Source organism: Pinus tabuliformis, chromosome 9, assembly GCF_031772625.1.
Source record: "Pinus tabuliformis cultivar Carrire ecotype Pingquan chromosome 9, CPIR1, whole genome shotgun sequence".
NCBI lineage: Eukaryota > Viridiplantae > Streptophyta > Pinopsida > Pinales > Pinaceae > Pinus > Pinus tabuliformis.
In genome coordinates, this window is record NC_142307.1 from 1,768,594,073 (window position 1) to 1,768,610,911 (window position 16,839).

The 16,839-nt window shown below is 39.6% G+C and overlaps 1 protein-coding gene across 1 annotated transcript; it reads left to right on the top strand.

The window, feature by feature from the left end:
- Nucleotides 1–4,727: 4,727 nt before the first annotated feature.
- LOC149155855 (uncharacterized) lies at nt 4,728–7,913 on the top strand. The gene has a single exon (XM_089444549.1). The coding sequence runs from the start codon at nt 4,728–4,730 to the stop codon at nt 7,911–7,913; it is 3,186 nt and encodes a 1,061-aa protein (XP_089300675.1).
- Nucleotides 7,914–16,839: the final 8,926 nt, after the last annotated feature.

Below are 16,839 nucleotides of genomic sequence, written 5' to 3' on the forward strand. Positions count from 1 at the left end.
AATTAAATAAATAAAAGCATGAGAATTCCTCAAACCAAGGATTCTAGTTTGGATGAGAGATTCTCTCCAGCTAGCTCTCCTAAATTAGTGTTAAGTTGAGAAATTGTCTCAACCAAGTGAGTTTAAGATAGACGCACTATCTTAAGACCACTTGCTCATGTATTTAAATGTATTATTAAATTATTTGAATAAAAGAGAATTACATGAGCATGAGAGACCACATGATGGCTCTCTGCCTTTTTCGCCAGTTTATTGTTTGTGAGTTAATTTGTTGTACATATGATTTTATGTGCATATTATTTTATGGCTGTATGATTTTCCTTCAAATTCACAGCTAGAAGTTGAAGCTTCTCCATGTCTTCCCTTACATTTTGAACTTCTCTCATCAACTATGAGAAGTGAGATCTCACCTCCTCCAGAGCTTGAGCCCGAACACCACCATGATTGTTTGAGTTCTCTACCATTATCGCCACATTTTATGTTGCTCCCAACTCCACTGCACTTATTGAATCTGAGGGTGTTGGTCTTGACTTCAAGCTAATTGTAACAAAAACACAATGAAGGCCCTCTCCAACTTTTGGCCATTGATAAAAGAGCTCGCTCCTCCTATATATCTTTGATTTCCATCCTGAGCATTGAAAGCCTTTTCGGATCCCTCGCTCAGCGAATTTGTCTTTGTCCTGCATCTTTTCCACATTCAAACAGTCCATATTTCTGGATTTACTCTGACTACAAAGGAATACAGACTGGCCAGAGGAATGTTTGCACGTGTTTTGTACGATGCCAAGTGCCATCACCTTTGAAAATATGTAAACCTTACCTATGGTGTGATCTTCTCCTGAGGGCCACCATTTCATGTCCTTCATTGAATTCATTACTAGATATTTAATGTCTTACGAGACTTGCCTTTGATCCCTGTTACTTTGTCTCGTCCTCCAACACTTAATAATTCCTATTATGAATTTATTAAAATTAATATGAATCAGGGGATATAAAAATAGGTTTTTTCATCGTGATTAAGTAATAAACCACCATTTTTTAAGAAAACACCAATGTTTGCATGCTCATAGAAAAAACATTATTTGAGTGCACATAATAACGACAAGATGTTACGTAGAATGAAGAATGATGTATTTAATATTCAAGTAGAGTGAAGAATGAAATGTGTATATATAACAAAACCAGAGAAGTAGAATGAAGAATGATGTATTTAATATTTAAATAGAGTGAAGAATGAAATGTGTATATATAACACAACCAGAGAAGATTACACTCGAAATTTGTTTTAATTTTATTAATTTCTTATTTTTAGAATTATTTTTTACTAATTTAATTAAATTTATTGAGATGAAAGTTTTCTTGTATAGTTGTTATATGTGAAGGGAAAAAAATAAAGTTACATTAAAAATTAACAAGAAAAAAACTATGGTTAATGGAAGTGAAAATGAAAATAGAGAAAAAAAGTCATAAAAAAAAAAAAAAAACAAAAAATATATAAGTCAAATTAAAAAGTGATAAAATTTTAAAAAAATTTATTGGAATATATATATATATATATATATATATATATATATATATAATCTTTTTTCTTTAAAATTTTTCATCTCGGCAAAAACTATAATTGATGAAAATAGAAATAGAAATAATAGAAAAAATAAAAAACAAAAAATTAGCAATTAAGAATCTGTTCATCCCAAAGATGAACACAATTGCAAAACTATAATTCATGAAAATAGAAATAGAAATAATAGAAAAAATAAAAAAACAAATAGGAGGTAAACCCCCTATTTTTTTTTAAGAACTGGTGATGGCGGGCGAACTGCGCAGCTAGGGTTTCTGCGTGACGACGTCTGTGACAGCACTGGAGCACTACAAACTCAAACTGGCAGCACTGTATCGAAAGGGCCAACGATTGTCGGACTGGATGGGGGCAGAGGGGTCCAGTGGGACCCCTTCGTTTAAGCAAGTTCTCCTGCAGAAACAACAGCAGAATATGACAGAAGGAGTCAGAATAGAGGGGTTGAACAGCACGATCCAGAACAGCAGGAAAAAAGAGGAAAAGAAACCAATGACGTCGGATAGGACAGAAAATACAACAGGAGACAGAGATACAGAGAGGCAGAATCGTGCAGGCACTCACGACAAAACAAATGCTAATTCCCAGCCCTCAGAAAATGAGGATGAGGGAAGGAAAAACGATAAAGGGCCAAAATACAAACACAAAATCCCGCTGGAGAAGGAAGGGGAGTCGAGCGCGAACCCCAACAGAAACCCGGTGAACAGTAGTGCTTGTAAGCCAAAGAAAAAAGACAGCCTACGAGTGACCATCACTGACCCCGATATCCAGGCCTATAGGGAGCACATGGCTGAACATGCCATCATCTGTAAATTTATGGGAATATGGCCTTCCGAGAGGACTCTGTGTCAATGGATAAGACAGCAGTGGAAGCCAAAAGGAGATGTGCAGTTACATCTGGGCGCCAAAGGGTTTTTTACAGTGGTCTTTACCAGTCTAGAAGATAAAGATAGGGTGTTCGAAGGTGGCCCTTATTTCTTAGCCGCAGCTGGCTTATATATGAGACCATGGAAGCCGAACTTCGTACCGGAAAGGGAATCCTTCACTCAAGTCCCGGTATGGATCAGACTCTTCTCTCTCCCAATTGATTACTGGGGTTTAACTGCCTTAAAGCAAATAGGGGATAAGTTGGGAACGTTTGTCAAAGCTTCAGAAGCAACCATCCAGAAAAGATACACTACCTATGCTAGAATATGCGTGGAGATGGATGTGTCTGGAGCACTACATGAAGGTCTGTGGCTGGAGTACAGAGATGAGGAATACTTCCAAGCTTTAGACCTTTCAGATGCAGGAAATGCCATGAGCATGGACATCTGGTAAGGGATTGTCCATTGAACAGAAAGGAGGCAGAAGAAGATAAGACTCAGAGCAACAAAGACAAGAACAACTTCACAAAACCAAAGAACAGGCAGCGTGCCAATAGAAGAAGGAACACCAAAGGGAATATAGGAAAAAACTACTTCAGTAACCCCTTTGAGATCCTAGATCTAGATACCGACTCGGAGGCGAAGAAGAACACACTTAACGGGGAGGCAGAGCAAAAGGAACCGGAAAAATTCACAGGGGAAGGCACTGAGGAGGAGGCTTTCAATGGTGAAATCCACATGCAAGATAGAACAGTGGAAACGGACGAAGAAACAGAGATGTTAACTAGTGAGGCAGGGAGTGAGGATCTGGAATTCGAAGATACCTTAGCTAGGGAAGGTATGGACCTCACGCAGCTCGTAGAAAGATGGAGAGCTAAAGGGATTGAAGCAGCACCGGAGGAAGAAATAAGGAAGGTCAGGGACCTCTTCATAGCGCGGCAGAAGGCAGTATTTGAGAAACAGAAGAACAAGTTAGGCATTATCAAAGGAAACATCCCACACTACAAAGCAATACTTGGAAGAACCTCTGGTTCGAGGCACAAACGTCGTAGAGGCCGCAAGACTTCCCAGGAACACTTGCAGGAGCTCGGAGAGATGCTGATCAACGCAGGTCAGATAAGGCAGCTAAGTGATTATCCATCCTTCCCTAAAATCGTTTAAATATGAAGATAGTATCTTGGAACACAAGAGGTATTAACAGCCAAGCCAAACAAAGGCTGCTGAAAAGGCAAATGGAGAAGAACCATCCGGATATGTTATTTCTACAAGAAACCAAATGCAACAGAGCCCTCATAGAAAAGCTACGAGTCAAGTTAGGAAGACATTTTGAAGCTTTAGAGATCGAAAGCAAAGGGCGAGAAGGAGGTATAGCAACCTTCTGGGATACGAGAAGATACCGAATCCTCACAGCTGAAGCAAGCAAGAACTACCTAGCATTGGAAATGCAACCTACAGGTATTTCCACTTCTTTCCTCTGTATAAATGTCTACAGTCCTCAACGGTTAGATGACAAGATAAGCTTCCTAGCTTCATTAAACAATTTTATAGAAAGGAACCCTGGTGCCAACTTCATTTTGGGGGGAGATTTCAACATGATCACCTCCCTCCTGGAGAAAAAAGGAGGACTAAGGAAACTAAACAGGGATGGGGAAGTCTTCATAAGTTTCATTGATAATGCAAGATTGGTAGATGTTTACCCCAAAAATGGTCAGTTTACCTGGAACAACCGAAGGGGGGGTGAAAGGCTAATTTCATCCAGATTGGATCGTTTCTTAATCTCGGAGAGCTTTATTTTAGATGGTACAGCAGTTGAGTCGAACATCCTCCCTAGCGGAGGGTCGGACCACTGGCCGATATCTTTAGCTGTCGAGCTTCAGGGGACCCCAAGGAACAAACCCTTTAGGTTCGAGAAGTTTTGGATAGAACACCCTAATTTCCTCACCATGGTGGAAAAATGGTGGTCAGAGCCTTTAGAGGAAGAAGGATCCAAAATGTTCAACCTGCAAAAGAAACTAAAACACATCAAAATGAAATTAAAAGACTGGAACAAAACAGTTTTTGGTAATATTTTTCAGGAGAAAGCTATCATCGAACAAAGGCTGGAGCAAATTCACAAGGACGGGGCGGCAGGCTCCAGGACTGAGGAAACCTGTGAACTAGAAAAAGAGCTGACCCAACAATGGCACAATAGATGTAAGCAAGAAGAATCTCTATGGAAGCAGAAATCAAGAATCCTTTGGTTGAAGGAAGGGGAGCAAAACACCAAATTTTTCCACAGATCAGCCATGGACTACAGAAGTGCCAACAAAATCCTAGAACTGAAAAACAATGAGGGGGAATTCCTCAGGAATCACAGCGAGATATCAGCCTCCCTGCTGGATCATTTTAGCCTCATAGCGCAGGAACCAAGGATCGACAGAGAAGCAGCTATCAAAGAAATAACTACTGTCATACCCAAGTTAATCACAGATGAGCAAAACTGGGCCCTAAGAAGAACGATCACTATGGAAGAGGTCGAGGAAGCTGTCAGAAGCATGCCCAACGACAAAGCTCCCGGGCCGGATGGGTTTACCATCAATTTCTATAAAGCCTGCTGGAACATAGTAAAACAAGATATATGGGAGATCGTGGAAGACTCAAGACGGTCCAAAACGATTCTCAAATCTCTAAACTCAACCTTCATTGCTCTTGTACCTAAAGTGGAGGAAGCTAACACTCCAGAAAAGTTTAGACCCATAGCCCTCTGTAATGTCATCTACAAGATCATATCAAAAGTCATAGCTAACAGGCTGAAGGCTATCCTCCCTGGCATCATCTCACAAGAACAGTCTGGCTACGTGGAAGGAAGACAGATTCTAGACAATATTTTGCTGGCCCAGGAGATGATTCATTCTCTCCATTCGCAAAAGGAAGCCGGAATGCTCATGCAATTAGATCTCTCCAAAGCTTATGACAAGGTAAGTTGGTCTTACCTGGAAGCTGTTTTAAAAGCTTTTGGTTTCAGTAAACAGTGGATCAAATGGGTTTTAGCCCTTATCAGATCTCCTAGATACTCTATCCTAGTTAATGGTGCCCCCTCTGATCCCTTCAGCCCTTCCCGAGGCATCCGACAGGGGGACCCGTTATCCCCTTTCCTGTTTGTCATTCTTATGGAGGGCCTAGGCAGATTAATTGCAAAGAAGAAAGCAGAGGGACTGATAAAAGGACTGCAACCTATTAGATCTAGCCCTGCCACTACGCATCAACAGTTCGTAGATGATACCATGTTACATGGTACCCCTACAGTAAAAGAAGCGTTGGCTTTCAGAGACATTCTTAATCTTTTCAGCAAGGCTTCAGGGATGGAGATAAATTTTTCCAAATCAACCATCTTCTTCTTCAACACGCATCGGGCCATCCAATCTCATCTTTCTAGGCTGTTGGGGTTTAAAATAGGATCTTTACCTTCTAGGTATCTGGGCGCCCCCCTGACTCTCAAACCTTGGCAAAAGAACCACTGGGAGAAAGTCCTAGACAATATGGAAAGAAAATGCAAACATTGGACTAACAGGGCTCTGAATTTTGCAGGCAGATTAATTCTAACAAAAGCGGTCTTGCAGGCTATCCCTCAGTATATGCTCTCAATTTTACCTGCTCCGAAAGGAATCCTAGATCGCATGAGAAGCATCCAGCGCTCCTTCTTATGGAGTGGAAACAGTGAAAAGAAGAAGTGGTCGCTGGTTGCTTGGCAGAAACTATGTAGGCCTAAGAACAGGGGAGGTCTGAACTTGGTTGATCCCTCAGTGGTTAACAGGATTTGCGGGGCCAAAATCTGGTGGAGGTGGATATCGGACACTAGCCTGCCATGGGCTACTCTGTGGAAGGAAAAGTACAGGCCAAATAGCTCCAATCTAGAATTAATAAGAATGCAGGACACCCCCACCGGCTCTCCTATATGGAATCATGCCCAAGCCAACAGAGATATTGTTCAGGACTACAGCTTCTGGGAGATAAGAAATGGAACCCAAGCACTTTTCTGGGAGGATGCTTGGCAACAATCCCCAAAACTGGATACCCCTCAATTCCAACCTTTGAAACATCACTCTCAGAATCAGGGCAAATTCAGAGTCAACCAATACTGGAACCCTACCAGTGAAGACCCGGAATGGAGGGAATGGACTATCTTCAACTCGACCCACAGCGAAGACATCCAGGACACCATTCAAGCTTTAAATCAAACTATCCTCAAAAGGAAAATCCGAATAGCTGTTGAAAATGATAAGCTCAGATGGGGACCAAAAGGCAACGGGGATTTCTCCCTAAAAGAAGCCAGAGGCATCATAGAGAGGGAAGAACAGCCTGACATTATACCCTGGACTGATAAAGTTTGGGACAGCCTTCAATGGCCGAAAATTAGAACTTTTCTTTGGCTTCTAATGCAGAAGAAAACCCTAACTTGGGAAAACTTGTTGAAAAAAGGATTCACGGGACCCTCCAGATGCCCTATGTGCCTGAAGGAAGCGGAAACAATGAATCATCTTTTCAATTCCTGTGAATGGGCATCCCAGCTTTGGCAATGGATGGAAGATATTCTGGAATCGTCTGATAGGAACAGGGACTCTATTCAGGAGACCATCATCAATTGGAGAAGGAACTTTTCCAGAATTCAAAGAGTGGATAGTATATGGAAATGCTTCCCGGGCTTTATAGCTTGGACAATTTGGAAAGAGAGAAATCGAAGAATTTTCATGGAGGAAGTCAGAAGCATAGAATGTGCAAAAGAATCTATCTTTATCAACATCAAACAGCTAATACAGGTAAAATGCAAAGCTGATACGAATGAAAAACCCACTGCTCAGGACTTGCGCATATTAAAAAGGTTTCAATTGGAAGCCTCCAGCAATCAACCTTTGGGGGGAAACAGAGCTCAACCTTCTTCACAAATTCACAGATGGCTTCGCCCACCAGAAGGCAGCCTAAAATTAAATTTCGACGGGGCTTCGAGGGGCAACCCAGGCACTGCAGGTATCGGAGGCGCCATTCGGAACCAAGATGGAGATATCATCCACATCTACTGCAGGGCTCTAGGAGAATGCACAAACAATGAAGCAGAGTTTGCTGCGCTCGAGCAAGGATTGAAGATTCTAAGAAACATGAGACGAGGAAATGTCATAGTGGAGGGGGATTCTGCTTTGGCCATCTCGGCGGCTAAACGCCTGCAAGCAGGCACAAAAGCCAATAAGGCCACCAAGCATTGGAGGCTAGCTAAGGCAACTGAAAGCATAGAGGAGATGATAGCAGAATTGAGAGGCATAGTCTTCCAATCTGTGAGAAGAAAGGCTAATGGGTTGGCGGACTTTCTGGCAAACCACGGTGCTGACAACCCGAATACAACCACAAACAGTTGTTGGCAAGAGGTAACCTGCCCAATCCTCAAGGTGACATGTGCACAGCTGGCGGAAAACGATTCAAATCAACCCGATCCATCCTAGCCGATAATGGCTTCGACAATCGGTACCGGAAGTCTGAGAAATCCGGTAAAAGGAACACTCGCTACCGAAGTAACGGCATGACAGGACTAATAGGGAGGTGGCTTTATCGGCGGCGGCAGGCCAGCCAAACAAGCGATCATTACAGATCGAGCCACAGAATTCAAAGCATCAGCAAAATTAATAACAGGACACTTGGAAGGGAGCCGTATAAAAAGACATCAGTAACATTTATGTTCACTGTAAATCAGGCAGGGTGGATCAAGGCTCAGCGCATGGAGAATCGAAAGGAAAGCAAACAGGGTCTGTCCGACACCATTCGCATCCATAACAACCGCTCAGACGTACAGAACACTTGGCAAATTGATAAATGGCTCATGAGCAACCACACTCATTCTAAGTCGACCTGCATCAGCCTCGCGTGTGTGGACCTCAATCGAATTGATTGCAATAGTACTCCTACCTACAGCCGGTTCAAGACCAATTTCAGGAGGATCCATATTCGAAAAAGCTATAAAGCAGCGGGCATTCACTTTGTTTTCCCCACAGTTTCTTTTCATAGTGAAGAGCAAGCTCCCGTGAGCGATAGGTATATTGGCTGGAAGAAGCACAGAGAGGTAAGGATGGAAGCGGGTGGATGTCGCTGTGCTGCAGCAAATCAGGACCTGCTTGAGGCGAAGAAGGGATATGAAACCCGTGCTGCAGCTAGGAACAAGCGTAAGGTGGCTGAGCTGGAGGCTAAGGTCAAGCAAGCGGAAGAAGGGCGCACGGAGGAGGAGATTGCAGAGGAGGTTGATTGGCTGAGGGACCCGGGAACCCCATCGAAAAGGGCCACACAATTTGTCAGAACAAAGGCCGAAAGCTGGCGCACCAAAATGCTTATAGCCAAAGCCCTGGAAACAATGGAGAATGAGAAGCAGCACATGGCAACTGAAGTGAACCTCACGGAGGCTCAGATGGCAAAAGTTATCAACTACAACAACTCTCTGGAAGGACGGATCAACACTGTGCATGAAGCAGTTCAAATTGTCAACAAGAAGCTAACCCTGCTCATCAGGATTCTGAGAGACACGGTCAACACTGCTCCCGGCACCCCGCAGCCTGCCACGACTGAGGTACAGGAGAATGAATCCATGGCAGCAGTGCAAGCTAGGATGGACACTCATATGCGGCAGATGGGTCTGGATACCATAAGCCAGATGGGAAAATTCATCTAGCTTTGCTCCCGGTGTGGTTCTCTTCGGCTTTATATATGTTTCTGTTTCAGTTTGTCTATGTAGAGGTCATGTTATGTAATGTCTTAGTTGTGTCGGATGATAGGAACAAGCTCAGGTCGAGCCACCCTGCGAGGTGTGCTGTTTACAGTCTCGTTTTGGTGAATTCTCTGAGCAGGTGTTTAGACATGGCTCACTGTTATTCCCTGCTTTCGATCTGCTACGGCGGATTTTTTGTACTATATTTTGTTATATAATATAATCTTCTGACTTACAAAAAAAAAAAACAAATAAAACTAAAAGCAAAAAATTAGCAATTAAGAATCTGTTCATCCCAAAGATGAACACAATTACTAATTCGAAACGTCAATTATAAAATAATAAATTTTATAGAATACTGAAATTTGTCTGCAACATAGAAATAAAAATTACTAAACAACTAATAATAAAACTTCAATCAAATAAATAAATATAAATAATAATAAAAATTAAATTCACAAAATTATTATTATTATTATTTATCTTAAAAACACCTTTATCTCGGTGATTATTTTCATCCAAATAAACATATGGAAAACATATAAACTAATTATAATTATCCAACTGAATCCGTGTATGGAAGACGCGAAACTCCATGTCCAAACACTTGCTACTGTCCAATAGCTCTACGTTGCACCATCAATTCTCCCTTTTGATATTTTATATCGAAAACCCATGTTAAAGGCGCCCGACAAATCTGTAGAGCAATATCTCTGCGAGTTGGCCTGCAGGGATGAATGATGAATCCATTCCATAGAACGGTGCTCGAAGCATTTTAACAATAGTATTTTTTATTAAAAAATATATTTTATTAAGGTATTTTTTTTAAGTAAAATTTGATAAAGTTAATTACATAAATTTTTATAATAAAAAATTATAATTATAATATAAAATTATTTCACTATTTTGTAAATAAATTAGTAAAGCAGTCATTTTCATTAAAGTTGTATATTGTAATTGTAGAAATTAAAATGAGTAATTTTAACCATTTATTAGAAAATTTATTAAAATTATTTTAAAAAATCATCTAAAACTAAGAACTATATACTAGATTAGCTTATTCTCTTTTTATGTTTACTTGAATTTTAACATATCATGTATTCTGGTTTATTTTATACCTAATGAAATTGACACCATTCAACATGGATCATTAATATTAAACCTATTGTGAATTGTTGAGAAGATTTGTGGAGATGGTCTTGATCTTTAATATAGTTTATTTATGTACAATAACAATGAAAGAGAGTGGTTGGAGATGGCTATTGATGTTAAGTATTTTGTAGTGCAATTACTTTGGTATTTAGGAAAAAAAATATTTGAAGAGGTTAGTTATGGGGAAGCTTTTCAACAAATTTCAACATTCATTGATATGCAAAATTCTTACCCTTCATTGACACTTCTAATGAGTATGAAATAAAAGTGTTATTTGACATCATTAATGAATTTAAATAAGAGTTTCAAATTTGTTTCTTTCTCATGCCAATTAAGAGAGATCTTGAATCTACAACACTTTGAGCTTTCTTGCAGGTAGCTTGTAGTTTCACTAGAGATGCATTGGTTATGAGTGGCCAAAAACATACATGCAAAAAAACTTTATGAAAAATGTTCATAGTTTTTAAAATTATCAACGAACTTTACCAATTATGTTCATAGATGACAAACAATAGTTCACATTTCCTACATTTACTCTTGATTGATACTTCAACTTTCAATTATCTGTCAACATAGAAAAATAAATGCTTTATACATATGGCAACATCTTTTCAAGAATAAACCAAAAGTCCATAAACTAGGTCCCTAAATTCAAAAGACACGGTCTCTAACATCAACTTTTTCTTCAATGTTTGTTTTGGAGTTATGTGATATTGTAAAAGAAAACACATACATATATTATTGTTGACTCAACTATCTCACTAAGACATTTTACATTTTGTTACATTGGGTTTTTAACCAAAACTCACGTGGTAGCAATGTCCAAAAACAAATGGCAGTGACATTGCCACCACATGACTTTTGTTAGTATTATAATATATTATGAAAAGAGAATGTGGGAGGGGCACTAACAATATTAATACTAAGTGAATGACCTAAATTACAGGTCTCTATTCCTCTTCTTCTTTTTTAAACAAAATAAATATTAAAGAATATATATATATATATATATATATATATATATATAAAGTTTAATAGTTAAGAATATAAATGTGTTTTTTTGTAATAGGTCATAAGTTTAAATCTAGAGAGGATTCCTACTAATTTTGACAGAATTATATTTGTGTTGAGAATTTACAATATGATTTTTGGACTTCTAAGTTAATAACTAAGTAAACGTTTTTAAATAATGATGAAAATTTTATTTAATTACAATTTCAATTTGATAGAATTATGTTATTTTATATATATATATATATATATATATATATATATATATATATTTGTTTAAAATGCATTAATCGATATAAAAACATAGTTATGTCTCTGTTGTTAGAAATCTCCTTGTAGAATTAAAAGTCCTTACAATGCTAAAATTCCTTCTAGTTGAATTTTGTGCAACAAAATGTCCTTTTGAATTATATGTTGTAGTATCCTTACCAACACATGAATTTGCTTCTTGTTAGCGACTCACTTTGTGTCACATACATTTGAATAATGCCATGTTAGCATTTCATGATTTCTGCAAGATAATAGAAGTGCACAAAAAATATGAATCCCATTAGTATCACATTAGCATCATGTGTGTGCTAATATCTTTATATTGTCATCATGGATATGCTAATAACTTAATAAACGATGTTGTATGTATGGTTGTAACATCACAACAAAAATATTACCTTGAAATTATTAATTATTATTGTCATCTCTAAGCCTTATGCTCAAACATTAATACTACACCATAGAACAAATAAGTACCATGCAAAATTGATCATATTGAATTCAATTAAATACTACAATGTATTGTCTAAAATTCATTAAAATACATTATAGATTGCACCTCTAAGATGTATCAAATGACTCCAATTGAGATTTTCTAAATTTAATCTAGTTTCAGTAATGTGATCCTCCCTTACAAAAACTTTCTTTTATTCTTTAGTCCTTCAAAAATTGTCCTATTTTTTAACGCACCTAATACTCTCTATGCACTTTGTGGATATAGGGTACTTATGTGAACCGCCTAAATTCATGCAAGTTTACCAAGGAACCAAGCTTAATTGTTCAAGTATTGACTATTTACTATCGAGAATCATGGCACTACCAATTTACACAACTTAAATGTAATCGCCCAATTATTCATGAAACCATAAATCATAAATGCAAACTAACATAAGTAGCCCTAAGAACAAACTAGAAATTAATAATTAATAACAACTATGACATTTGCATAATAGTTTAATATTAATTCAACAATTTATGGATACAATTAGGAACACTTATTTGTCTAAAAGTGTTCACCAATTAGTTGTAGAAGAGGGGTATTCCACCCAACCATAGAATCCCTATTACACCAATTCTCTCTGCAATAGAGGCCACTGCTAAGGATATGAATCCTTAAGGGGCACACTCTTCTTATGGATGTAATTAAGAAACTAAAATGGAAATGCATTCCTCTTTCCAATATGCATTGAGCTTCATGCTTACAAAGGAGTCAATAAATGACAATGATGGAATAGTGATTGTTGAGTTTCCAAATTAACAACTTCAGTGACTAAGTATTATGTGATGTGGTGGAGATGGATGCATGCCATGCATTGCTATGAAGATTGTGATTATTTGATAGGAAGGTTCTCCATGATTGCATGACAATTACATATCAATTCAATAAGGATGGACAATGTTATAAGGAAGAGATAATTGTGGAAGAGTAAACAATAAAAATGGACAATAGTGATAATATAAGTAGTGGTAACATATGTGGTTATGTAATGTGTGCTCAACCAAATAATTTTGAAGGAGGAAAAGAAGGAAATTTTTTGTATATTTTGTTGACTTCGTAAGTTTTAGAAAGTCAAAGGAAGACCACTTGGATCATGTGAAGCAAGTGTTGGAAAGGTTAAAAGTAAAGAAGACACAAATTAACTTGAAGAAGTGTATTTTTTTGCAAGAAAAATTAGTTTACTTGAGTTTTCTAGTTTCTAAGGAGGTGTTGTAGCGGCTACAACCACCATCCAAAATTTTGCCTTAGCTTTGTTTTGGAGCCTCCCTGCCAACCATCCTTAGCAGCATGTCTTGCACTATCAAGTACATAGACTTCAACTGAGTTTCAGTGGCTTGTCAGCTTGTGCATGTCAACTTGTTTGTCTCCCATCACATGTTTCCATTCCAGACTTAGGTAATTTTCTGGCTGAGGTGTTCCCTCTGAAAATTGCACAATTTTGGAGGGGAACCAGCCTTCCCTCCATAAATTACGCAATCCTGCTAGGTTGCCTGCTGGGCTCCAGAATTGTGCAATCCAACCAGGTATCCCTCCCTCATAAAATTGCGCAATCCACCCCGACACTAGGCTTCAACACCGAAATTGCGCAATTCTAGGAGGCAGTGACCTGCTGACCCTAGAAATTGTGCAATGCCTGAGGGACAACCAACCCTGCTCAGCCCAAAAACTATGAAAATCCCTTTCCCAGGCTTGCAGATTGCTGCATGTGCCTTCAGGTTGACCAGTTCCCTCCGGGACTGAGCAATCCTGATTTACATGCATGGCCTGCTTTTCTCGAAATAGAAGAAAAGAAACATGCAAAAAAGAATTCCTAAATTTTAGGGATTTATTTTTAGCAGCTGGAGGTTACATGCAAAGATTGTTTTAGAAACTTCCCTCCAAGTGTCACTTTTTCCTAGATTTGTGGCATGCGCATCATAAGCCTCAAACTTATTTATTCGATGCTGTAAATCTCATTCCTCACATCGATCTTGGACTCTGACATCGCACAACACATCTAGGACTCATCGGCACATTCCACTCAACTTTTTCCGGGTAAGTCTGTTTTTCATGTCATTTGCTTCTTTTCTATCGCTTTTTGTATTTTTCTTTGTATGAATGTTGTTTGCTTGGTTTTGTTGAACGTCTGTTGTCGTTTCAATGTATGTTAGCTTGTAGAAGCATTGTTTCAGTTTTAATTTGCATCTCACTGTTGTCAGATGTATGACACTATTTTGCACTAATGGTCGTCGTTGCGGCGATTCGTTTCACACACATGAATGTTTTCCCGTTTTATGAATCTTGCATTCATTGTTTTCATGCATGATCATTCACTTTTGCTTACACTCAGTCTCGCCATGCATCCAAACCCTTTCATGATTTCAGTCGCCCATCGATGGGTCTGGGCTGCCTTGGCCTGGACCTTGCCTTGCCCAAACAGCAATGCGCATTTATGGAAGTGAAGGCTTTGCCTTCCCTCCAGAAACTTTGTAAAACTGGCCAACACTGACCTCCAAGCTTACATTGCGCAATTTTGGGAGGCAGTGCCCTGTTGACCCAGAAAATTGCGCAATGCAGCCTTTGGGCTTTCATGCCCTTTCTAACTGAAACTGCGCATTGCGCAGTTTTAGTCCTTAGTAAGTAGGCTAGACTCTGCATTTCGCAGTTCCAACATTCAGTCAGCCTCCTGATAGCCTGGACTGTGCCTTGCATAGTTTTGGCAGTCAGTCTCCCAGCCTCCTGGTGAAAATTGTGTAATATTTACTGCCAGTCACCCAAGTGTTTTGCATGTCAGTCCTCAAATTTGTTTTGGTTTTCAACTAACAGATCGCTTTCCATGAGTGTCTATATGTCTCTAGCTATAGCAGGTGTTCGTCCATCTCTCAGAAGTACAGGTACAATGGCCTCCAAGAAAGCAGGCTCAAAGGACATCATTTGAAGTGCAACTGGAGATGCAGTTGAACAAGTATCTGTGAGCTTGCCCATTTACGAAGACATCAAGTTGTTCATAGACAGAGAGATCAAGATGAAATGGAAGCACATCAATGATACATTCTCAGGCACATTTAAGGAAGATCTAGAAGACCACAAGGTCTATGTCAACATCCACAAGTCTAGCTTGTACTGGATTGCATGCATGTATCCCACGTTTCCATGCGCGGACATGATACATTGGATTGTCTCGCACACTAATCCCGAGATGATGATGTTGAGCAGTGTCAGTGAGACAGAGCTTGCTACCTTCAGGGCGAAGGACTATCAAGAGATGTATCACTTGCCACAGCCAGTGATCACAATGGAGAAACCCTTCAACAGACCCAGCAACACAAACTCCAGAGATATCTTGAAGAATTGGGTGAAAGATCTAGCCAAGTTCAGGACAACACCCAGCCTTGTTTGCAAGACGAAGATAGTGCGGAAGGCATACTAGTACTTGGTCATATTTTCATGCCTCTTATACGGCCAAGAGAGCACAGAGACCTTCCCACAGAGCTGGGTGACGGAATTGGACCAACTGGCCAGCGAAGGAAGGCCATGCAACTAGTTCAACATGTTGGCTCTCAGGTTGAAGGAATAAGTGACAAAAGCGCGACATTTGCCCAAAGGTCAGCAAGTAGAGATATACATGTCTGCTTATATTCTGGATGAAATCTGTGCATGTTAGTAGTTTCCAGGGTTGAAGTGGGCATGGACACCTTCGGAAACCTCTGCACACACTTATTGCAGATTTTTCTCCGAATGTAGCTTCCGCGGAGTCATCACACAGTTGTCAGAACAATTTTTCACCCCAGTGTACAAAATGATTTTTGAGCAAGATCCACCTTACATGTTGTAGGCAGTGATGGAGACATTGATCGACATAGCAGATTGGTATGCCTCTCCCCTTAACACCTTCATATAGATGTACAACACAGAGAAGCCTCTGCATGTTTTATCAAAGTTTTCCATGGAAAAGCTCATCATACAAGAAGTGTCATATCACATCTCGACAGGGTTGTCAGCTAGACTACACAGGAAGAAGAAGGCACCTTGGCCAACTCTTCCTTTATAGATTGGGTTGTACAAGATATAAAATCTCAATCATGCTGATGCCGAGATGGAGGAGTTCAAAAGATTCACTTTCGGCACCAAAAGTTTCAATCCGTATGACCCGCATTGCTTTGTAAAGGACCATTGTGTGAGAGTGCAATTTCCTTGGATCCACGGGGCATGTCATTAGCCTGAGGAAGACCCATGGAGATATTGTCATAGCTTCTCCAAGCTCAATGAATCGGTCAGCATAGCGGTGGAATGGTTAGCAAAGCAGCATCTCAGAGAGCACCATCATTAGCAGTAGACCTGCGCATGACAAAGGAAAGAGAAAGGTTTTCGATAGTGTAGAGGCAAAACAAAGCCACAAGTTCAAATTAGATCCACTTATGATGAAAGCAAATTTGGAGATTGAGACTAAGAGGCGACAATGCGACAGGAGGAACGCGCAAAGGAAAAGAGAGAAATGGAGGATGGAGGAAGCAGAAAAGGAGTTGCAAGAGTTGAAGCAAAAAATCCTGGAAGAACAGGAGCTGCGCAGAAGAGAGAAGGAAGCACAACAGGGACAGACACAACAGGAGGCATAATATGCACAGATTGAAGAAACTACACCCATACAGGTTATAGACTTGTCCGAGAAGCTGGCATAGAGTAGACAGGGTGAGCAGTCACAAGAGGAGGAATTAGCTCAAGAGATTGAACAGAAGCTAGAGCATATGGATACAAATGTGGTACA